We start from the raw sequence: 23,488 nt of genomic DNA, 5'->3' as shown, positions 1-23,488 counted from the left end.
CTCACCGCTGTTAGGTGACATCCTCAGAGCTCTGTGGTTTGGAACTTCCCTGAGCTGCTGCAGAGGATGCAGAGCAAGCGATGTGAGGGATACTGGGAGTCATTGCCCCCAGCTGGGTGCTTCTGCAGGTAAACCATTACCAGCAGAACCCTGCCTGCAGGGCCATGCACATGCTGCTGCCAGAGCTTCCTCTCCCGCATGTGTCTGTGTTGCATTTTGTACTCCTGTCTCAGCTTCCAAAGGGACAGATCACAGCAGACACGTCAGCCCAGGGAAGCCGTGGATGGCTTTCTGGATAAGCAGAGATCAGAGGCTTTTGCAGCAGAGGAAAGGAGCTGAGCAGACAACATGCTGCACACAAGGCTAGGGCCGGGGTAGGAAACGTGCCACGGGCAGAAACGCTCTGAAGAGTTTAGGTCGATTTGCTTTGCCTTAGGAGGAAAGCCAACACATGATCCGGAGCGCAGCGTCGTGGCGCTGCCCGACCCGGCACCGCTCCGTGGTTGCAGGGGCTGTCGCAGCCCGCAGGGGCACGGATGCCTGCGAGGCCGGAGCGCTGCCGCCGCCGCTGTTATGGCGCCCCCTTGCGGGCGCGGCGGGACGGCGCTGCCGCCCTGCGGGACGCGCACGTACACGTCCCGTGCAGACGGCAGATGCCCCCGCTGGGGATTTGTGCTGAACGCACCCAGCCACCCGCAGAACCAGCTGCGTGCCCCATGCCCGCACAGCACGCTGCTCGGCGCTTTGTGTGTGACTGTGAATTCACCCTCTGTTTACAGATAACTCTCTTCACTGTTCATAGGAGGAAAAAGAAGTGCATTCGGTACTTACAAGGAGAAGGACGCTGTGCCAGCCCAGTTTCTTCCGATGGAAGTGCTATAGACTCCCCTCCCTCTCCCCTGGATGCACTCCAATGCATATCCTCTGCTTTCCCTTCAGACAAGCTTGCAGCCCCCGCAGACTCCGCACACAGAGAACACACCGACCCCCTCCCCGTCTCCGCTCACATCACAGCTGCTGCCTGCTCCTCCAGACCCAGCGCCGGGTGCTCTCCCGCCCCCACGGAGCCCTCGGCCCGCAGCGTGGCTTCCACGGGGACATAGTCCCACGCCCAGCCGTGTTTGCTGAGACACCGGGCACTTTGCTCTCCCACTGAAAAGGACCAGAGGCCCATCCCAATTCCCTATTTCACGGCAAAACTTGCAAAGTTAGGCAACAGAACGATTGGAGGATGCTGGAAAACGCATTTGATTCTTTGGGGGGGGAGGGTGGCGGTTAAAGATAGCAAAGTGATTCTTAAGAAGGTTAAAAAAATACTTGCCAAAATTTGAAGTGCTGATGAGTAAACAAGCCTTTTGTCCCTGCCCTGTGCTGCTTTTTTTGTTTGTTTGGGGTTTTTCTTTTTTTTTTTTACTGCATTACCTATGAGTGTGGCAGAAAGCAAAGGCAGACTCCCCAGCTTGCTGCAGTAGGTGGTAGGTGCTCTAAATCTAACACTGGCTTCCGTGTCCCGCCTTCTGAGCTGCTTTAAGCTGTAGTCCTCCTGTAGCTGTTATACCACAGAGCTGGAAAAGCTGGAATAGGAGCCTTTTGTACAAGCCCTTGTGTCTGAAAACGAAATGTAGCGATGCTAGCTTTCTGATCTGCCTGGACGATAGAGAAATGAAATATTTAAACAAATGAGATGTATTTAAACTTCTTGTTTGAGAACAGGAAGGTACTGTTTACAGGTACTAGTCTCTGTGCAGACACGTTGAATCCCACTAGCGTACGGCTCGGCGGAGGATTGCTCCCCAGTCAGTCCGGTGCAGGGTCTCCCCTGCTGTTGTGCTTCGGTTGTTGCAGATTCAGCCAGAATTCCCATGCAACGGGCTGGGAAAAGCCTCAGAAAGCCTCCATTGAACTCTGCACCAGCACACACACGAGGAGCACAGGGCCAGCACGCTCGGAGCCGTACAGCCCAGCTGAGGCACTCGGGGTGCTGCGCTCCAGCTCCCGGTCGGGCTGGGGCCGGGCTGCAGGTGGGAGCTGAGCCCCACGCTCTCCCCACTGTGCAGCCCGGAGCAGCAGCGCCCTGCCCTGCCCTCTGCTTGCAGTCTGTACTTACCCGCTGCAAGATCCCAAACGTTTCTTGCTGATTTGGTGTCTGACTTTTTAAAGAACGTATCCTAGCTTTTTCTAAGAGATCTCCCTCGAGCCTCGCGCCGAGGGCAAACGTTACGGCATTCTCTCCAGCTTAAAAATATTTACCAGTTCCTGGTATTTTATTTATACATTGATCTGCGGACAGATTCTGATCTCCATAAACTGAAGTAAGCCCTAAGTTAACCAAATGCATCGATCTACTCTACGTTTACACACCTGTCACACAAACCAGAATCTGGGCCGCTGCGTATTTTTTCCTGCTTGAAAGAAATGTATTTTAGACTGCTGAAGAGAAAAGAACACCACAGAAAGAGGGAGAGAGGGGTCTATTTTTTTCTACTTTACAGAATAGGTTTTGGAGTACTGGATACAAATGATGTAGTAATATTATTGTAGAACCGCAAGAAATTTAAGATGACCTTTATAATGTAAAAAAAAAAAATATTTTTATATTTTTTTTCTTAAAACAAAAACCCTCATTTTTTACATTGGACTCAACTTTTTAAACAAGTCTATGCATCAAAGACTGAAAATTAAAAAAAAAAAAAAAAAAGACAAGTGATTAGTCCATAGAGCATCTTGGGGTTTTGTTCCCTTAACTTAGGTACTTTCGCTTCTAGTAGCGTAGGTTTTAGCTTAGGAGACCTGCACCTGTTGCTTTCTTCCTCTTCTGTGTCAGTGTAACGTCAGTAGCACTGGCTGAAAGCTGCGTGCAGACCTCACAGAGCTGTGTGAGCCCAGAGAGAAGCGCGCCCTGGCAGTGCGCGATGCAGCACGGGATGAACGCCCCATCTGCTCACTGTGACATTACTGCAGCAAGCTTAGACAACAGCACGGTCAGTGCTGAGCACAGGAACTCAGCCAGCCATTCCCAGACCTGACATAGGCTCTTCTTATGACTATACGTATATATACAAACCTTAAAAATAAAAAAAAGCTATGCCTCAGCTCACCATCCTTCACTTTGAGACCCTGTGATGTAAGGTGCTGTAGAAGTGACAACTACTGTAAAAGCCACAGGTGATGAATCAGCCACCTGGAGCTGGCTGTAAGGCTGGCACAACGCAATTCCCGAGCGGTGTTTCATGGTTGGATGAAACGTAACTTAGCAGCAAAGACAGGTACAAAGAAAAACCAGACCTGTCTAAATAACACCAGAGGAAATTTAAGGGAAAGTCCTGACCAGTATTAAACTGCATATTGTGATCGAGGACCGAGTAGCACTAAACAGCCGTCATTCATTTCAGAACTCATCAGGACTTCCCTTTACTTCAAGGCTGCTCGTAGCCCCTGCACGGTGTCCGGGCTGCCCGCCTTGCTCAGGGCACGCTGACCGGGCTCAGACCCCCCCGTGTGACAGCCTCCTCTCCCACTGCTCTTCCACCCAACTCCTGCACAACCTCCCTGGTGAAACCTGCCCTCCCCTTCTCCAGGAGCCCTCCCTTGTGCATCCGCTCCTGTGCCATGGCCATTCCCACAGCCAGGGAGCAGGCCCGCGCCTTCTGACCGATGCTCCCGAGCAGCTCTCACCAGCACAGCATCATTTTGGCCTTATGCTCTGCTCGCTCCGTGCAGAGCCCAACCTCACCCTGTGGCTTCAGCTACCGCAGCGTAAGCTCAGAATATCCACACGGTGTGCTGGTACCTGAGAAAACATATTTCCTTTCCCAAAACGTGTAAGAATGAGACCTCTGAGCTGCCCGTTTCTGAGACAGAACAGCGAGCTGACCGACTTCTGTTCCATGCCCTACGGCTCACAATGCCAAAACAGTTACTGTTACTGATGCCAAAAACAATCTTTAGCAATGCTATATGAAGTGTTACTATTTTGTGTTAACGTGCTTTTTTAGCAGAAGGAAAACTTGGCCCTTAAGTTTTTAATCGCAGAAAGGATTTTTTTTTTCTTTAGTTTTTACAGCAATTTCAACTTTTCTTGAAATACACATTTGAATTCCTGAAACCAGTCTGAATGTAGAAGCCATGGAAATACCACTTCATTAAACCAAGTGAAACCACTGTACGTATGTAGCAGGGATAAATGTTTTGCAGCTGTACTTTCATTTGTCCAATGATTAGCCATCATTTGTTGTAATTTTTTTTACTTCACCAAGTTTGTATTTTTCGGCTTTTGTGTTCAAAATATGTTTATAGCTTTATAAATAAAGTAATTGCCAGCCTGGCTATTCAAAATAGGCCACTGGAAGTTATAATGCTATCCAAGTGTCAATTCATCATTTCCTAAACTGAAGGAGTTTTTCTTCTACTTCCATGTTTAAACATCTTAGCATAATTTCCAGTAGTCTTCAGTAGGTAAGGCTGACACTGTAAGCCATAAGGAAGGAAGAACACTTTCTTCCCCATGAGATGATCGCTACTGAGGACTTCCTCCCCCCAATGGCACCCACTGCTCCATCACTTCAGCCAAGAAGAGCGATCCCTGGGGAGGCCGTGACTTGGGACAGAACTATTTGTGCAGCACCATACAAGTTAATCATTAACACAGCATTGAGCAATGGGAAAGCGGCCCGTGTCTGCCTTTCAAGAACTCCAAGGCACGCAGCCAGCTGCCTGCTGACACAGGAGCCACCGGCGGGTTCTGCTGAAGAAGAAAACCCGTGCAGCAGCTGTACTGCACCCAAGCCATCCCACAGCATCCTCGTGCAGACGCTCCTTCTCCACAGCTTGTACCATCAGATTAAAACAGGTGTTTTCTCACGCTGACGTATGTGTCAGGCAGCTACAGAATCGGGATGAAGCCTCAGCCAGTACTACAGGGGAATTTCAACCGGGGAAAGTAAGTGGTATGGATTCCTAATGAGTGCAATTCCTGATGAACATCAGGATTTGTCACAGCTACATAATGCTGTGAGCACAAAGCCAGCCCTTCTGCATACTACGCCATACTGCCACAGCAGCATCAGTTTTGGGCAAGCTACCCATACCAACAGCCAACTGGCACGATTCTGGAGCAGAAAATCCAAAGCCATTTACTTCACCATTCAAGCATTTGACCACAAAGGGTTATTTCTTAGGCAAGCTGTTCTAAGAATTAGCAATTCTTGCCCTAAGTGCTTTACGCAAACAATGTAGAAGGCAACAAGGAAGACAAACTGCCTCTGTCTCCTCCTCATCTTACAGCACAGGGAGGCACCACACGAGGCAGCAGCTGCTGCCCAGCACCTCAAGGAAGCATTTGTAGGCTTTGCCATTGAGCACTGCTACAGCTTCCGTACTAGAATTGTCGCTCCAAGGATGAAAGCAGTGTATCCTGAACACTAACTTCATGCACAGAGATGGATTTGTTTCTTGTAAGAATCCAGGGTGAGCTGAACACTGAACTACAAGAACTGTTAGCAGCAGCTTTTCACTAGCAGCACTTTAACAGAGTCGTATTGTTACAATACAGGATGCTTGGCAGGCTTCGAACATCCCAATCTGTAACACTGGAGCATTTCATCCCACTGACAATGCTACCAGCAGCACAAAGCAGGCCCAGCAGACTTATGAATAAGCATATCTGACCAGCAGCTGCCTCCAGAGCATGGATCTGAGTGCTGCTTTAGAACAAGTTATGAATGCTTTCATTAATGGTTACATCAAAGCAAGATTACCTAAAAGCCGGTAAGCCATCAAAAAAATCCATCTGGATTTAGCCTCAGTCTTAATTTGAGGAGTCACTGACTGTGACTGACCGGCAGCTTGCATTCTAATCATTTAAAACAGATGAAGATTTTATTCAGTTAAGCACTCCCTCAGTGCTATTACTCGTTCTCTCAGTGACAGGCTGTCTGGTTACAAACAATTAGACCCGTTTGTAAATAAAAGTTGAAAAGCCCTTTATTAATTCAGAAGTGAAACACTGATATTTAAAGTGAGATAAGTATGTTTATTAAGGTTCATTCTACTCTAAGATTTATACAGAGAATGGAATGCAATACAAGCTAAGAGCACACCTCAAAGATCTACCACAAAACCATCCCCTACTCCCTATAAGGGAACTGTAAAAAAAAATTAAAATAAAAATCAGGAAACCAGTTACTGTTTAACTAGTTGCAAGTGGCTTTGTCCAAAGAAGTCAAGCTCAATATTCCATTAGCTTTGTATGCAATAATTAAGTCTCTACAAGCAGAAGTATCACATACATAGGCAAAAAGATCTCCCGTGGGTACATGAAAACCATGTTGTAAAGAGCTACATCACAAGGGCAGTTTAAAATTGCCTAAAAAACAGCCACTAACGGCATGCACAGGTCGATAATATTAACTTTGGTAATGTCAGTCTTTTTTGGTCAAACCTGGATTCCACTTTTAGCAAGAAAAAAAGTATAAGAACACCTGTCCTGTGCATAAAGCAGCACACGTTCCACCTGCTGCCAGCGAGAGGCAGAGCTGCAAGACATGGCTGAAGCCTGCCCAGTCTGCTGCCAGAAGCTTGCTTAGCTCTAGGTCACATCTGTCACTAGCCTATGGGGCAAGACTAACAGGGCAAGGAAGTGGACAGATTTTTTTAAATGCAGAACAAGAACCATCTTGAAAGTATAGAGCTTCAACACTAATTTTTTTCCGCAATGTTTTTGTAGGAAATCCAATTTCTTTTTTTAAACTTTATGTAGCTCCCCAAGACACATTTATTCTTCCTTTCTGAAGCCATCAATACCCTGTAAATAAGTGTTTTGTTCTTCCTGAGGAAGAAAGCAAAGGTGGTTTTATTTACAATGGTGGAGTCAATGCTCAAGATCGTAACTGGACGTGGAACAGTTAAAAAGAGCATAATGAAAATGACAACCTTAAGTGCTACTTTCCATACAGAATCCACACTTAGTTCAGTTTTATTCATTGCAGAGTAAAGTAAAAAGACATCCCATTACACTAGTAAAAACGCAGATTTAAATTTATACTCAAAAAAAAACCACTACACATGCAAAGGGAACAATATCCTGCTAACACAACTTCATTTGCTGCTGCATTTGTCTAATATTAACAATTATGAACAGAGCAGTGCAACTAGTATTTGGAACAATCCTTACAGTGTTCGAGTGTCAGGCACAATGCTTCACTTCTCTTCACACCACTGGTTCTCCTTGCGTACCTGAAAGAACATTGCAGTGATGCAGTGAGCTTCAGGAGCTCAAGGTGAAGCCAAGCTCCCATAAGCATTCAGGATTACTTACTGTAGAAAGGCATAAGCTTGGAAACAGCTTCCCTTCCTCATGCACAGTTTGTAATTACCAAGACTCCCAAATTTACCTGTTTATCCCTATAAATTAAGCAAGTCCTCATATCTACACCTGATCAAAACTGCATTGTTTCACCAAGTAAAACTAATGGACTGGCTTAAACAAACTGCCTGTTTCACAACAGACCAACTGAAGATACATTAAAGCATACACATCATTGCCTTTGTATTTAAACAAGGCAGCCTGGTCTCATCTCTCCCAGCTTAGACATTTTGCACCTCATTTGTTGTTCAAGTCATAACACTAATGAATTTGCAAATTGAAGTCAGCAAGCTGAGCATCTTCGCTTCCTAGCCAAAGCAAAAATACATCAGCACTGTTACTACAACTCCAAAACAGCAATCTAAGGCTGTCATAAGCAATCCTACATTCTTTCTTACCACCTTTAAGCCAGGAAGTCAAGGTGCTTTTTTGACCTTCCTTCAAGTAATGCGCTGCCAGCACAATGGACACTGAAAAGTCTTCTCGTAGTAGCAATCCAATTATGAGCAGTTAATGCATTAGTTTACATTTTTTGTAAATAACAAGTCAGCTGCATCACACACTATGAAATTACGAAGCATCACATGTTAATTCAGCAGAAAAACAGCTAAATTATAATTAAACCCAGATCAAGTACCTGTGCTTCTTCCTCTTCAGTGAAGTCATTCTTAATATTGAATGTCTTGCGAATTTCTTCTGGAGTTTTCCCCTTGATCATGTTTGCAACTGTCTTGCATGTGACATCAAGCAAACCTTTGATGTCCAAGTAATTTGCAGCCTGTAAAACAGTTTCCAAATTTAAAGCTTTCAGATCAATTCTGTGCCTCTGTAGATGTACTACTAAAGTTTTGCTTCCAGCATTGTAGAATTTGTAACCACAAAGAGCCAAATCACTTTGAGAAGCTTCTAGCTAGAACCTTGAATTAACTACCTGAAGTTTACTTGCCAAACAGGAGTCATTTCTACCATGAAAGCCCCATCCCCTTCTTTTATACGAGGCTTTCAGAGCCTTGCACACATCTGAGATCTTAAACACTTAAGTGCTGTTAGCTAGCTAAGACAGGAACTACTGGGTTGAAGTCTCATATAAGGTACTAATCTAGTTTCTTTTTTTAATTTATATTTATGCAGATCTCCAAAACTCCATTTAAAGCAATAAGCCCTCAGCCAAGGCTCAAAAGCTACAAGAGTGAAAAAACACAGCTGTAGGTCCACAACTACAGACAAGTAAAGGAACTGATAGATGAGCAAACATAAATTGGCACCTAGCATTATGTTAACAAGCATCTGCCATTCACCAATTTCACCCAGCAGTCACTGCTGGAACTAGCTGCCCTACCCACATTCCCTCCATTAAGAAGTTACTCAAGAAGCATCAAGACTTATTTGATAAACAGACAGAGGTCACTGTGCAGGAGTGGCCATTATGCTTCTGGAACATGCTTACCAGGATAAGTTCAAACAGTGTTCCTTGGTCTACTTTCAGAAATTCTTGATCCCACACAGGGATGTCATCCGTTCTTTTCTCTTTGTTCTCATCATCCTCGGGAGGAGGCGGATCATCTTTGTGATGGGTGCACCACTGAATCACCTAATTACAGTTTGGATATTAAATTTTTATCCAAGTGACTTTCCCATTAGGCCCCAACTCTACCATAACTTTGTTTTAGAAGAAATGTACTTTTCCCTCTGGATTGATATTAGAATCATATGAACATGTTTCATCGTCTCATATTTTCCTCTTAGAAGAACTAATCCCCAGTCCTGGAACCCACCAGTCTTCAAGAAGCTCAAATGAGACAGCAGCTAGTCAATTAAATTCTCAGGATTCTAGGAGGCAGCTCCTAGCTGTCAAAGTTAACAATAAATCCTTGCTAACACACACAGGACTGTACAGAAGAAACATAAACCTCATTTTGAGGAGCTGGAACTGTTTGAAGAATAATTCTACTAAGCAGAATACTACACAGGGTAAGAGTGTAGACGAGTACTTAATAGCTACCAATAGGACAGAGTCACCACAGTGCAAAGTTCACCTGGCAAATGCTTGCAGGTTCCCAAGATAGAATTGCTTTATTGTTTTTTTAACAAACAAAAACCTCTTTCATCATCTAGATAACTGAAAGTAACTATCTGCTATGAGTAAAACCCTGTTCCATTCTGCCAACTGAAAAGATCTCCAAAGTCTGAAGCTACCTATGTACACCTTCACTAGGAAATAATTGGTAACCCTGTACTTATCCCAACACAGGGCAGCATTTATTTTGGCCCAAAGTTTTCTACTTCAGAGTAAAAAACATCTCAAGATACAGCAACATTTTTTTTAAAAAACTTTTCTCATTTGACCCAACAATAATCAGTCTATTCATAGGTTTAACACCACGTGTGCAGTGTCTTTTAAGTGTTATAACTGCTACACAGGCAGAGCACCTGTACAAAACGCTCACTGACAGTGACCCCCCACTGCCTGCCTGTTTGTCTTTCTCCTTACACTTTGAACTCATGAAGAGCCACCTCAGCTCACAAAACCCAGTTACAATCCATGCTTTAAAGCCATGAGATAGCAGAAAGCACAGATGTCCAGCACCATCCCTATGCCCTAGGAACCCTGCCCGGCCTCCAGCTGCCATTCCAGAAGGTCACTCCCTTAAGTCTCCAGCCATTAGCTGTCAGCCTCACCCCAGTTCTCAGATAAACTGTGCTCATGCACCTCATAATGGCACTACACTTGTAGCCAACACATGAAAAATATTCTTAATAGCAATGTTTAACTCCGGCATTAATTTCATATTTCATTACTGATACACAACACAACCACTCCTCAGTACCTTACCTTTTTTAAAATAGCTGCATTGACATTTGGAAGAGGGACTGGGTCATCATCGCCTTCATCATCCATGCCCAAGTCTACAAATGGAAAGATGACTTAGCAATCAGCAGCCTGAAAGCTTTGTTCTCCCAATGGGGCTGCTTCATCAATCCTCCACTACTCTTAACAGTACTGGGGCTGAACAGACAAGTAGCAAATCAAATGATCTCTAAGTTAAGGCAGAAATTGCAGTGTGGTTTTGCAGAGGCACGGCTGCATTATACATGCTAGGTTCCACTAACTGTAAGCTAAGCAGCTTAATAGTGCTGCCTCCAAAGAGATGCTGACATGCTTCCAGCATGCACAATCTATTAAGCCAGTTACTTGTCACAGCCAAAGTCATAGTTTAGTGTTCTGGGAATAGAATGTTTAAGAATCAAAAGACATTTATGAATGTTTACCATTTTCAATCCACAAGTTAAACCAAATTGTTGCAAATAAGATCTCCCATTTCTTAGATAAGAACTTAGACCTATCGTGGTAAGTACAGACCATGTTTTGTCTTGCATAGGAGCAGTAAATACTGAAGCTGTTGTATTTAGGCAAGTCAACTACTGTCTTTAGTGGGATATCAATTATATTACTTGTTGTTTGGAATAACTAACTTCATAGATTCTGAAAGCAAAATACTGATATTATAGGGTAGTGCATGTGTTATCAATTACTGGAAACTCCAAATGCATACTTTGAACACAGTAACAGATATTGGTGTAAGATGTCATCAAGTGCTCTGTCCAAAGCTGCTGGCACGGGGAAGTAACTCAAGAAGTACCCCACCATCAGTCAGCTCTGCTCAACTCACCCCCACCCCTCCAAACCTGGAGTTTGGTCTGTTATCACAAAAATCAGTAGTTCAGTTTCATGATGCCTGATTAACTCCACTTCTTACCTCCTCCTCCCCTTCATTCACATCAAACAGACAAAGCAGTGTGTATTAACGGCTGGTGCTTAAACACCTGAACAGCAGAACGCCTTTTCTCTGTGCTGGTTAGCAGACTGGGTCTTGGTCAGATCAGCAGGAGCCCAGCTGATGGTGCCCAGCTTACAATACCTTCACTACGGGCAATTTTCATCAATACCTGAATGTCCCTAACACTGCCAGAGACACAGGCTGCGCGTGAGAAAATTGAGGAATTATGTTCCCTAATGTACTCCCACTGATGGCTGTTTCCTGCTCATGTTGCTTGTCATGTCTGAAAGCATCTCATCAGAACTAAAGCAGCCCAATGGTTGCTGTATTTCAACCTCATCTGTTATTGTTCTTATGTATGAGGAGTCACAACCAGCCAAAGATCTACAGCCAAGGACTTCATTTTAACTACATCTACAAAAAGATATTTTCTAAGTTAATTTGTGAATACGCCCCAGAACTAGAAAGAAAACAGTAAACAATGAGGATTTGCACCAGATCAGACACAGTTTGCTCTGTATCTCAGCCATCTGGCAACTCCCCCTCCCCCACCACGAGTTCTTTTGTTTCGAATTCACGTCAGCATGAGATCAGAACCAAGTATTTACCAAATAATTGAACGGTGTAAATTCACAATCCAGATCTCCTTTCAACTGTTCATTCATTGCATCCGTTTATGTTTTCCTTCTCCATTTAAGAAAAGACCATTACAGAGCAACAATGACTTGCACGATTAAAGGAAAAGCTTTGCTTTTAGTATATATTAAAAGTATCTATTAAAACTTAACTTTGCCTGACTTTTACAAAATTGAAGAAAGCTGTAGGCAAAGCAGTGGGGGACTTATTTTACCAGCCTGCTGGGAACTGCTTTTAAGAAGAGGACTGCAGTTCAAGGTTTGAGAGAGCATATTTACCCCAAACACTGCTCAAGCTGCACTAGCAATTGCTCCAGCTGTTCTGACAGGAGACAGCAAGGCGTTCCTCCCCAGCATGGTACCAGGCTGTCTCCCTTGGTCACAAATCCTGCCCAAGAGCACTCCTGAATACACTGCTACCTCAGCTTCACATTCTTACCTTCCAGCATAGTCTTTATGGTTACAGACTGTTTTGCAATTTCAACATCAACTTCAAAGATCTCTCCATCTGAACTCTGCAGCTTAATTGAAGGCATCTATAAGAGAAGGACAGTTATTTTCAGACAATATTCAACCGATGTTACAAGTTCAGCTGATTCAAAGATGGAGGTTACCTCCGCTATTTATATTGCTTCTGAACAGCGCTGCGTCACTAACAACACACTTCAATTATTTGCTGCTTAAATCAACAATCCTAAGTTCATTAATCCTGATGCTGAAGAAGGATTGATACAAATACACCTACCAATCATCTAAAATAGAAGGAACCTGTTTTTTTTTCCATAAGTTGAAAGCAAAATAAACAAAAGCGCTATCTACCAATCAATGGATTTGTTTTTAAATACATTACAACACTAGAGCTATCTTTCTCCTGAAACAGCCTTTCAACAACAATTCCAGAACACTGTTTGTCTTCAAATCCAACCACTGCTCACTGTAACCGTTCGACTGAAGGCAAATCCCACACGGAGTTTTCAAGCGATAGCGCCTGGAACAGAACAACAAAGCATAAATCAGAAGGAACCTCCAGACACGCTCCACTCTGACTCTCCCTCGCTCCAAACAGAGTCAAACAGACCGGATTACTCAGGATCAAATGCTTCCTTCAGAAAGTGCTTTGCATTCTGAAGAGCCTGAAAAGGCAATGTACCACTGCAAGGAACGCTATCGGCTCCTAACACTGCTCTTACAGAGTAGGAAGTTGCATCAGCACTCTGTTAACATTAGGAAAAGAGTAAGATGACTAAGTATTTTCAGCAAGTTTTTCAAACACTGATAAGGCCTGCAACGCAAGCTGCAGACTTGGAAGATTCCACTAATAAATAACACTTAAAAACAACATCTTTTCATATGCTTAACTCAAAGCCAGAAGTAACGTACTTGATACAGTAGCTACCAAATTACAGCTTCTGTCTGAAGCCGTGCTTGAGGTCTGCAGAGATACTTAAATGAAGGGACCTGAAAGACACAACAAACCTGACTGCAGAAATTGATTATTCAGTTCTTAAAGTCGTAGGATGCATTCCTTCACCATTCAAAACATTGGTTTGCAGCAGGCCATTGCAAAACCCATTTTCCTCCTCAAGATAACTGCTTGAAAATACCTACAGCACATACGTGTAAACGCAGCCTGCAAGTTGTTCTAGAGGAAAACCCTAGAGACAACGAATTTCAAATACATTTAATTTCAAATTCACTTCAATCCATTTCCAGGTGCACTTCCCAGCCAAGTTTACCACCTAAGCATGCTGACTCCTTGCAGTAGTACCTGAAATACCAAAACTGAACCAGCTGCACCACTTGGAGCAGACATACATTATCCTTTTTCCAAATGCCTTCCATAGCTCATCAATATGGCTGAGCCTGACAGCACTGCAATAACCAAGGCCAATGAAGGCCAGCCAGAGTATGTTATTAAGCAGTCCACAGCAGCCCGAAGTCCTCATTGCTTTAATTTCCATTTGGCAGAGCAAGCAGCTAGTTAATGTTCACACAGCAATGTAACCCTATATGACAGGGCCACTTCTAATTACAATTGGAGTTTTGCAGGGACACAGTCACAGCCGGACCAAAGATAAACACGTATATATAAACACAAAAATCAGGTGAGGATTAAAGCACAATACCACACCGTAGCTTGAACACGTTCTGAAGGAGGGGGAAAGGGGAAGGAATACCAAGGCATACACTTTGCATTTAATGCATCTGTTGTTGCAGCACTGGGCTGAAAGCGCTCGAGCACAAGCCCAGCTCCATACAGCAGCTCCCAACCCCCTGCCTGTGCCTGGGATTACATAATGCTGCACAGCAGAGCCGGGGATGCTGTCTGAGCGAGTGTGGCAGGAATATCTGCCTGCCTCCAGGCTGCTGCATCACCCACACCTGCTTCTACCATGGGCTGTACCCGTTTGTTATGAGTCTTAAACAGGTGAAATCAAGTTAGCTTAAGCACTACCAGCGATAAAGCAGTACACTACGTATTCAAACATCGTTATCTGTTACATTTCAATCCATTTTAGCTGTAATAGAGCTCTGCACGCTGGAGGCCCCAGGGAACAGTACCGCTGTGACTAAACAGACCCGAAAAGCCCCCCCCCGAATCAGCACAGCTGGGGGGAGGAGGGGCCGCTCAGGGGCCAGGCCCGCACACAGCAGCGCCGTGCAGCAGCCCGCGGGCAGCGCTCTGCCCTCACCGCCGCTCGGGACGGCCCCGGGCCGGGCCCCGCCAGGTGAGCGGGAAGGAGCTCCGGGAGGAGGCCCCGCCTTGTTTACAGCGCAGCGTTTCTCCTCACAGTCCCCCCCCAGAAGGCTCCGCAGCACCGAGAACAGCGCGGCCCCGTCCCGGCTCCTGTCCCGTTCCCCCTTCAGGTGCCCCGCGGCCTCAAGGCCGTCCTCCGCCCGCCCCCAGCCGGGCCCGCGGCCCCGCGGCCCAGTCCCACAGCTCAGCCCGACCGAGGGCCGCCTCGGGTGCCGCTTCTCGCTTGGCCTCAGCCCCTCCCGCCCGCGGAGGCCTCACCGTGAGGCGCAGGCGATGTCCAACGGGCGCTGACGGGACCTGGTAGCGGCGGCGCTCGGGGCCCGACTGCGGCGGCGGCTTTATCGGGGGGAGGGGCGCGGGGGGAGGGGAGAAGGACCCCGCCTCTCGCTGCCTCGCAACCGCCGGGCTGCCCGCGGCGAGCGCCTGAACTAAGCTCTCCGCTTCTCGCTCCCAAACCGCGCCGAGAGCAGCTGTGGTACGAAAAGCCCCTTAGCCGCGTCCACTGGAATAGAGAAGGAGGAAAACGGAGCGGCAGCGCGGCGGGGAAGTCTGGTGGAAGCCCTCGGTTTTATTCAGGCAGGGGCGTGGCCGCACGGCGAGCCTCACAATGGGCGGGGGAGCGGCGCGCGGCACAACGGCTGCGGCGCCCCCATGCGGCGGGGCCGCCCCTGCGTGCCTGGGGGCAGGGCCGGGCCTGAGGGCACGGCTGGGGCGGGAAGGCCACGTCGAGCCGTTGTCCCTGTGAAACGTGGTCAGGACGTCGTGTACGTGACTTTTAAGCAGTTATTTTTGCAGCTTGCTTCGCTCAGAATCGCTATTCGTGTTTTTAGCAAAGCAGCACGTCTCCACACCCCACTAAGCAGGTAGCAGCGCCCTGCAGAGCACGGCTTCCCCTCTCCTCAGGTATTTCTTAGTTTTCTGCCTTCACCCGAGTGACACAGGCACTGAGACAAAAAACCTTGAAGCGTTCAGCGGGCAGCAAGGAGCAGGCTGGGCTGGTGCAGGGGGAGCGAAAGGCCGCGGGCCTGCTGAGGTGGGGGAGCAGAGATGGGCTGTGCCCAGCACGCTGCCAGCCACGCGCCTCTGGTGAGGATGACGCCGTGCTACATCGGTCATGTCCCCGAAATGAGTTTCTCTAAAAATTCCAAAGCACTGGTGGAGGTGAATGCCTGCCTTGAGAACCTTGTTTCTCAGCTTTGGGGTGCTGAGCAGCTCGTTAGTTACTGCGTGCTTGAAGGAGACTTGAACCAGTTCAAGCCTTAGAAACGGATCTAGAGATGAGTTAACCCTGCTCAAACTATCTTCAGTTGTGCCTTCCAGTCTCCACTACTGCGTATGGGACACGCACCTCCACGGAACCCTTCACAGCAGGTGAGTGCACAGCTGAAGGTGGCAGGTGCTGCTTACACACAGCAGATCACCACTAACATGTTCCTCAGGGATCCTGCTGTTAGTAACTAGGTAAGCTGTTGTCTGCAATTCTCCAGGACCTAATTATCCTGTATATGTAATACAGAGTTATGTGTGCAGAGGCTATACACGCATACATACCCCAAATTATGCCTCAGCACACTTACCTCTTTCCTCTAAAATCCCTTCATCTCGTGGCTCCGTTGCTGAGGTTGACTTTCACTGCATGAAAAGAAACAACGCTGCCTTTGTTTTCTTTAAATGTGCTTTTTAAAAATTATTTAATACTCCTTGATTTAGAGGATCAGATGGTGACAGAAGGTGGTCTGCAGAAAACATCTGCAAGTCCTAAATACTTTTTCCTGATGCTGCCCAAGATCAAGGTTTCTGATCAGTAAGCACAAATTCCCTCAGCCTGCAAATCAAAGTCAGTGGAAGGGTTTGCTCTCCCCACAAGGCGTATTAATAAAATCTAGAAACAAGTAGAAGGCAAAGTTCCATGCCTAAACATGATCTGTGCTCGGTTTATAATTCAAGGAGATTAAGCATCACGCTTGATACAACTTGCTAAAGGTGCCACAGAGAAAACTGAGTTCACAGTGCACTTTGAATGTATCTGTTGAATTAGAAGTCTGGGAAAGTTAAAGCAACAAAAGCACCACACTGTAAGAAGTGGCAGATGACTGTCACAGATAGGATGTGATCACGTGAAGGCCACCTCCCACCGTGCCCTACATATCATGTAGGGAATCTCTCAAAGCTAGCCTGAATGCTTTTTGCTGTCTTCGTCATGAAAAAGCTTCTGCTGGTGATAGTCAAAGTCCTGCAAGTCAGTCAGTATTAGCAACACAGAAGACTCATCCTTCACTAAAGCTGCAAAGCAAAGAACAAGATTAAAAAAAAAAAAGAGACCAATCTCAATTGTTATGTGCACAGGCAGTCGTTCCAATGCAAATAATCCTAAACCTAAGCATTACCATCCTGAGTTGTAAAGGTAATTGTACTACATTATCAGTCACAGATAAATTACAATTAAGGACCTTTTACCACTGACAATTCGGAGGAAGGGGGAAGCTTAACACTATAGCAAATATATGAAATGACTGGAGCAACCAAGATCAGCATAAGCTTAATTTAACACTTATCAGATCCAGAAGAGCTCTGACCTACATTCTTGCAGCATCACTGGGCTGTGGGCAGAAGCCAGCTGAGCAGCTGCGCAGCCGTAGGGGGAAGGGAGTTCTAACACTGAACATGGCGTTAGCAACAGAGAGCAGCCTCCTGCACACAGCGCTGGATTAGCCCAGAACCTTGGGCTACATCTGCAGCTATTCCTCTGGCTGTTTAGCTACAACTAAACAGATTCTCCTATCTATGCCCTTTCCCCCCTACCCCTTCTGCCCCCAAAAAACCCAACCACTTCACACTCCAACTTTATAGACAGAAATGCTTTTTGTTGGTGATGGTAGTGATTTAGAGATTATAGGGGTAACATGATGTAAAAAGATTATTTTTTTAATACAAGTGTTACATGGGATTATCAAAGCCTCGAGAGAGCCAGGCTTGAAAGACCCCAGCTCTGCTCCACCAATAACAGGTTGGGAAATGTCACAGGACTCAGTCTGGATTTGCTGACCGAGGGAAGGCGAACCTGCAGGGACTGAGCTCCAGGAGACCACGGCAGCTCCGGCACAGAGCCCGGTGTGACTGCTGGGAAGCAAGGTGCGACCTGGACAAGAAGCTGGTTTGTATGTACAGGCAGACTCACAAAAGTGGTCTTTTTTTTTTTTTTTTTCCTTTCTTCAAGGAATGCGAAAGGTAGGGAACATTTTTGAGAGCAAGCAAATGCTTTTTTTTTTTTTGTCTGATACAGCTGCTGGAAAAATACTGCTGAGCTCCTTGTGCTTGTGCCAGTGTTATTTAAAGCAACCTTGCAACAATGCAGCAGCAAAGGAAGAAAATTCTTGTCCCCACTAAATTCCAGAAAAATTGTCATTATGTCTCCACTTCATCTGTCTCACTTCTTCTGTGTAACAGAAGCATCCTTAGGATGTTGCTTTCCATGCAAGCTGTGCCCCAGCAATACAAGACAGTGGGTAGGTACTGAGGGAGGCAGAGTCTGCAGTTTCTGTGAGTCCAATGTAACAGCAGAAGGCTGATAAAACTCAACCAAATTGTCTCAGGCAAATATCAATTGATTTTTTTTTATTTGTCAGCTTCTGTTTCCCCCTCAAATGACATTTATGTGCTCTCCTTGCTTAACTAGGAGGATTTGAGACAGCATTAAAGATGAGGGGAAAATTATTCAATAGAGAATCAAACCTACTTCAAGCATATTTGCTGCATCCTCTTCCTAACCTCATCTGCAGCCCACTTCCACATACATACTGGTTTTTCTACCATTTTTGCCCTGGCATCCACAGAAATAATTTGCACCGCTCGAATCCTGTAGTCCCTGTTTCCGTATAGGGAGGGAGATGCTGCTGGGTGGCAGCTCCCCACTCCCAGCATGGTTAGCAGAAGGGTGCCTAATTCCACCCTATGGCACAGAAGTGGGGCCACACTGCACCTGCTGGCTTGTAAGGAACACAGGGCTGCCAGAGTGAGAACAGGAGAGACTTACTGCAACTGGCCTTCAGAACGACTTCAAGCAGCTATTTGTGAAATTGTGAAGATCTTTGAGCACCTACTGTGATATTTAAGTAAACTGAGTTGGCTTTACGGAGGTTTTCTTTACTGTGTGAGTGAGGAAGCATGGACGCAGGTACCCAGAGAGGTGCTGGGGTCTCCGTGGAGACCTCCAAACCCAGCAGGACACGGTGCCAGGCAGCAGCTCTGGTGGCCCTGCTGGAGCAGTGGGTGCCAGAGGGATCCAGAGGTGCCCCCAGGCCCAGTTCTGTGGCTGCACGATGCTGTTACACAGCCTTGCAGCTGTTCAGAAGGCAGATTCCAGGCTGGTACCGAGGCTACGGACAATAAAAAGCAGAAGCTGTAAGGTTTCAAAGTCCATGGGAATAAACATACTACGTTTCTCAAGTCAGGCTAATTCAAAGCATTTTAAAAAGAGAACATGGTGGAAAAGCGACAGTCCAGTAAAGCGCCGAGATGGCTAACACTAGGTAAACCTCAAGAATGCAGAATTATATATTTGAAAAGGAGAAGCCAGAGCAGCCTCCCAGAGCCCCAACCCACAGGCAGCGCAGTGCCAGGCAGCGTCCTGCTTCCCCGAGGACAAAGGCGGTGGCAGAGCATGAGCAAAGCTGACTGCAAAGTGGGTCAGGCACGGAATGAGAGCAGAGGCTCCTTCCCAGCAGCCCTCCTCCAGGGCCTCCCCATTTCCCCAGGAGAACTCACGCTGACAGCTACGATAAGGAAGGGTTTTGACAAAGTCGTGACAATGAACCAGCATGGTGGTGTTCTCAAACCGCCTGAGATGTGCAGGCAGCAGGAAAACAGGCTAAAGCCTTTCCACCAAGCATGAGATTACTGGTTTAAGGAGTCCTATTTGACAGTTCAGCACTTCCTATTTAAATGTATCATCCAATTTCAGACAGTTTCTGTGGTTTTGTTTTGTTGGTTTTTTTTTAAGGGAACAGCTGCACTTAGGGGTGATCCGATGAGAAATACGGATCCAGAAGTCAGTGAGAGGACCAAGTAACAGACGTTTAGTTCAATTTATACCATCTGCATTTATTTGCAGTATTGCTGGTGCTCATCAGCTGCACCCACCCCTAGGTTTTCACCAGAGATGCTCACCTCAAGTTGCTCTCTTCCATCACCTGCACAGTGCAGGCATTGGAAAATCAGCAGAAATGAGCTGATGGCGATTGGAAACCACTGGACACTCCTTGGTTTGCTTCTAGTTGACATCGCAAACCAAAACCAAAGCCCTGGCATCTTCACAGCGGTTTGATGATGAGCTAACAGGCTGGCACGCATCTCAGGCTGAAGCAGCACCAGCACCAAGAGCAGCTCAGGTGCGTGTTTTTCTGGTCTAGTCCTGTAACCTTCCAAGAAGAGATGTTCTGGAGCCTCTCTAGTTCATCTTTTCCAGTACCACAGTATCCTCCTTTTAGAAAAGCGATGCTCCTATGTTATCCATATGTTGCCAACACACATGTAAATATTTAAATACTATTAGCAATGTGTTTTATGTACTAGAAGCAATCAGTTTCATTGACAAGCAGTTGCTTACCATGCAGTAATTGAGATCAGGCGCTGCAGCTCTCAAGTCACCTTAAGGAATAATGCTGTTAAGCGACAGCACAGGTTTTAAAAGGCTAAAACACGTTGCACTGCTTAATTCAAAACCTAAAGCGTTGTTTCAGCCTTTTTTTTCCTGTATATATGCCAAAGGGCTCTAGTCCCTTGCTCGAGAGAACAATTTGTCTTTATTCTCATCCAGAAGGAGCACAGCCAAATGAATTAGAGCACCAAAATGTTTAAAACCCACAGTAAGCTGACTCAGCTGCTTATTCTGCAGGGCTTTGTTAGTGTGTTCACGTGTCCTGAAAGATTTCTACGTAGTCCGGTGTAATTTTTACTTAACATTTAAGCTGCTCCAAGCTATCTTGTGTGGAGCTTGCAGAGAACTGATACAGTGCAGGCATCACTGCACAGCCATGGCCAAGCAGTCAGGCTGTAGGTCTGGGCAGGACACCTGCAACAGCCCCAACAGAATGGCAATACAGAAGTGGTACAGACTGGAAAAAAAACCTATCCTCAATTACCATGAGTTCTCAGCATATAGGTAAAACAAGAAGCAATTTTAAAAGTGTACGACAGGTATACAAGGAAGTGATGGGTGGAACCACGCCTTCAGCTAACTGAATGTAGAGCATCCCCTAATTTGAAATGCAGAGCTGTCATTTGATAACACGTTCCTCTTCTTACTGACCAGACCATTTTTCCAGAACAAACAAATGCATTTCACCTTCAGCCCTGTTCTGCTCCTTACATCGCAGCTCTTCCTACAGCAGGAACTCGTGGTGTTACCAGTGAGGAAATGAAGGGGCAAGAACGGGAAGAACACAGGGATGTATTTATTGAACTACGATGAAGATGCAAAAAATAAACCGAGTACTTCCATATCTTATTTTTGTATTGTATGTGAAAAAATGTAGTCGGCCTTTAGGATTCAGACTGAATTTTCAAACTGCCAGAGGACAGACTTCGTCCCAGGCCCGTACCATACAATTACTTTATCTACATGACTTTCAGCAACTATGAAAAAAAATCCAGGCCAACCTTCGACACCAAGCAGACTGAAGAACAGTCAGACGAAACGCCAGAGCTTTCAGCACCAGTATGTACTCAGCACCTCTTTTCAAGGCAGAAGTGTCATCCAGACAAAGAACAACAAGTTAGCAAGTTCTGTCCATCTTCACTTACCCAAGCATCAAGAAACCTAACAGGGTATTGTCAGATCTACAACAGCAGAGCAGCGATACTGAGCTTGTATGCAGATGTTAGCAGCTGGAAGCTATCTGGCTTCAGCCTGAGCCTACAAGCACGAGCATTGATTTGCCTTGGAGAAAACAGGCACCTACACACAGCAGCCCTCATCAGCCACAGCAGCTGTAGCAGCAGAGCTCTGCAGGACACACAGCTGGGCAGCTGAGCCCAGGGGGAGGCCAAGGGACAGGCAGCAAAGGCAAAAGAGAATGAAGGAAAGAAATCCTGCAAATCTGTACGTTCCAAATCCTTCCCTCTTCTCCTTCCAAAAAGGAAATTACCAAAGGTTTTCCTGTGCATGGTGTATGTACTAATACTTTGTTTGTTTCTGACTTAACGATTCCTTACTTCAAAGAACAGACCTCTACCAATGAGAGGTGTTCACTTCAGTCTGATATACAAATTCAGGTAAAATCATCCCTCAGTGATGAAAATACAGGACTTTGAGGTACTGCTACATCACCTTTCCAAGGAATCTACCAGTGGCCGCAGTGCAGAAGGTCAATACTGATCTGTGAAACAAAGAGAAATCCTAATTATGTGCATACAGCCATAAAGTGGAGGAAGCTTTGCTTAGGTGAACTTCTAGTCAGCCAGCTGCTGAAAACATTGGTCAGTAATTATTTCTATTTCAAGTTTTCTCTTCTCTTGAATCCTGCTAACACACTTCTAGCTGACAAATAGCATTACTAATCCCCATCAGAATTACAATTTCTTGTTCAGAATGGGATATTCTTAAAAAGAAGTCTACAAATGGCCAGTCACAGCATAACGATGGAGAAAAGTGCAAGAATTGGAGGGACTGTCAAGGTACTCCATTTACTTTAGTAACAGCTGCTTGCATGTGCATACAGAAACAGAACAAACGAACGAACTGCCTCCCACTACAGCAGGGGATGCATCATGCCAAAGGCAGTAGGGCAAATCATTCCTCTTGATGGAATGGTGTCAGTGAAGGTACAAAGTTCTATCTGCAAAAGCACAAAGGCAGAGAATGGCAAGCAAGAGGAAAGGGAACTTCATGAACTACTCGCTAAAGCAAAGGAACTTTTTTTGATAGTGATCAAAGCAAGAGCTCCCAACATACTAGAGAAAAACAACAACAAAAGCAACACCTCCACGTGAGCCTTATTTTTAGAATGCACTTCTTCCTGTAAGAGATCATGCTTCAGGACTGAGGTTTCCAGAAATAGTTCAGAGCTCGACCTGAAGGTAGAATTTTTGCTAACGAAAAGAAACAAGTAACCACCTAAGCCTTTCAGAAAAGGTGTGAAGTAATGAACTGTGAAAGGAAGCGTCCTTCAAGTCTGAGAATTAAGCAGCCCTTCAACAGAAAACCTCAGAAAAGCAAGGAAGTCCAAAAAAGAGCGTGTGAAAGAGAATGCTGCAGGTGTGCAGGCCTGCTATTTTCTCTTACAAGCCAGCAGTATTAAGAAAACCCTCTATTTTGTCACATAGTCTACACTGTGCCCCAAAACCAAAGTCTTTTAAACAGTATGAACAGCAGGGGCCCTCCATTCCAACAGCCAGGTTTAGTCTTTTTAAGATATGTCTGGTAAGTTTCATGCATGACCCTTAATAATGCAAAACATTTGAATGTGTTTCGAACAAAATCATCATGAAATCAGGATTCAGAGTAGTAGAAAGGAAAGTTTTTAAACAGAAGTTAACAGTATGTGACATGTTATTTTTCATAATGGAAGCTTGGGCAATACACATAGTTCTGGATTTCAAGTTATTCCTTTAATACTTAGAAAACTGGTTTTATTCTTAGTTTTTCAGAATTTTTTTTTTTTAAAGTATTAGCACCTACAATGGAAATAACTCAAACTTAGATTTACACTTGAAAAAAAAAGCCATGCTCAATCATTAATTTATCCTGTATTCTTCTACTTTTGAATATTTCACAGAGCACCAAGAGGGAAAAGAAGAAAAAGAGAGCAACATTTCATCAATAAGTGAGCTCTGTTCTCAGCTACGTGAGACCGCAGGACCAGACATCTCCCTGGGATAGAATTCAGAAGGTCAGAGTTTGCCAGCACGCTTCAATCACCTCATTTTTTTCATGATTTAAGGTGGAAACTTCTAT

General features: G+C 45.5%; 2 protein-coding genes and 1 long non-coding RNA gene across 13 annotated transcripts in view; 2 read left to right on the top strand and 1 right to left on the bottom strand.

Moving 5' to 3' along the window:
- Positions 1-4,360, top strand: part of TCF7 (transcription factor 7) — a 58,680-nt gene extending 54,320 nt beyond the window's left edge. For 5 of the 6 annotated variants that reach the window (XM_021410474.1, XM_021410472.1, XM_021410476.1 and 2 more), the window contains one exon: positions 803-1,020. In XM_021410474.1, coding sequence (XP_021266149.1) covers positions 803-882 — 80 coding nt within the window. In that variant the 3' untranslated portion in view covers positions 883-1,020. Of the gene's footprint in view, positions 1-802 lie in introns of all 6 variants that reach the window. The other variant, XM_021410477.1, reaches the window with a different exon arrangement.
- SKP1 (S-phase kinase associated protein 1) lies at positions 6,011-14,931 on the bottom strand. The gene is made up of 6 exons (XM_021410483.1): positions 14,794-14,931; positions 12,217-12,313; positions 10,197-10,270; positions 8,811-8,954; positions 8,001-8,141; positions 6,011-7,233 (listed from the first exon to the last, which is right to left on the bottom strand). Exons 2-6 carry the CDS (start codon positions 12,311-12,313, stop codon positions 7,198-7,200), a joined length of 492 nt encoding a protein of 163 aa, XP_021266158.1. The 5' UTR covers positions 14,794-14,931; the 3' UTR covers positions 6,011-7,197.
- Positions 15,088-23,438, top strand: LOC110405292. 6 transcript variants are annotated; one of them, XR_002442789.1, is made up of 5 exons: positions 15,088-15,438; positions 15,843-15,906; positions 17,543-17,693; positions 17,819-19,922; positions 23,310-23,438. It is a non-coding gene; the product is annotated as an uncharacterized LOC110405292 (long non-coding RNA). The 6 variants fall into 6 exon arrangements; XR_002442785.1 differs by lacking the exon at positions 15,088-15,438 and adding an exon at positions 20,910-22,789 and having other exon boundaries at positions 15,445-15,906; XR_002442787.1 differs by lacking the exon at positions 15,088-15,438 and having other exon boundaries at positions 15,445-15,906; positions 17,543-17,667; positions 19,646-19,922.

The sequence above is a fragment of the Numida meleagris genome, chromosome 12, assembly GCF_002078875.1.
Source record: "Numida meleagris isolate 19003 breed g44 Domestic line chromosome 12, NumMel1.0, whole genome shotgun sequence".
In the NCBI taxonomy this organism is placed as follows: domain Eukaryota; kingdom Metazoa; phylum Chordata; class Aves; order Galliformes; family Numididae; genus Numida; species Numida meleagris.
Note: the sequence above shows the minus strand (reverse complement) of the source record. Positions and strands in the feature narration are given on the sequence as shown.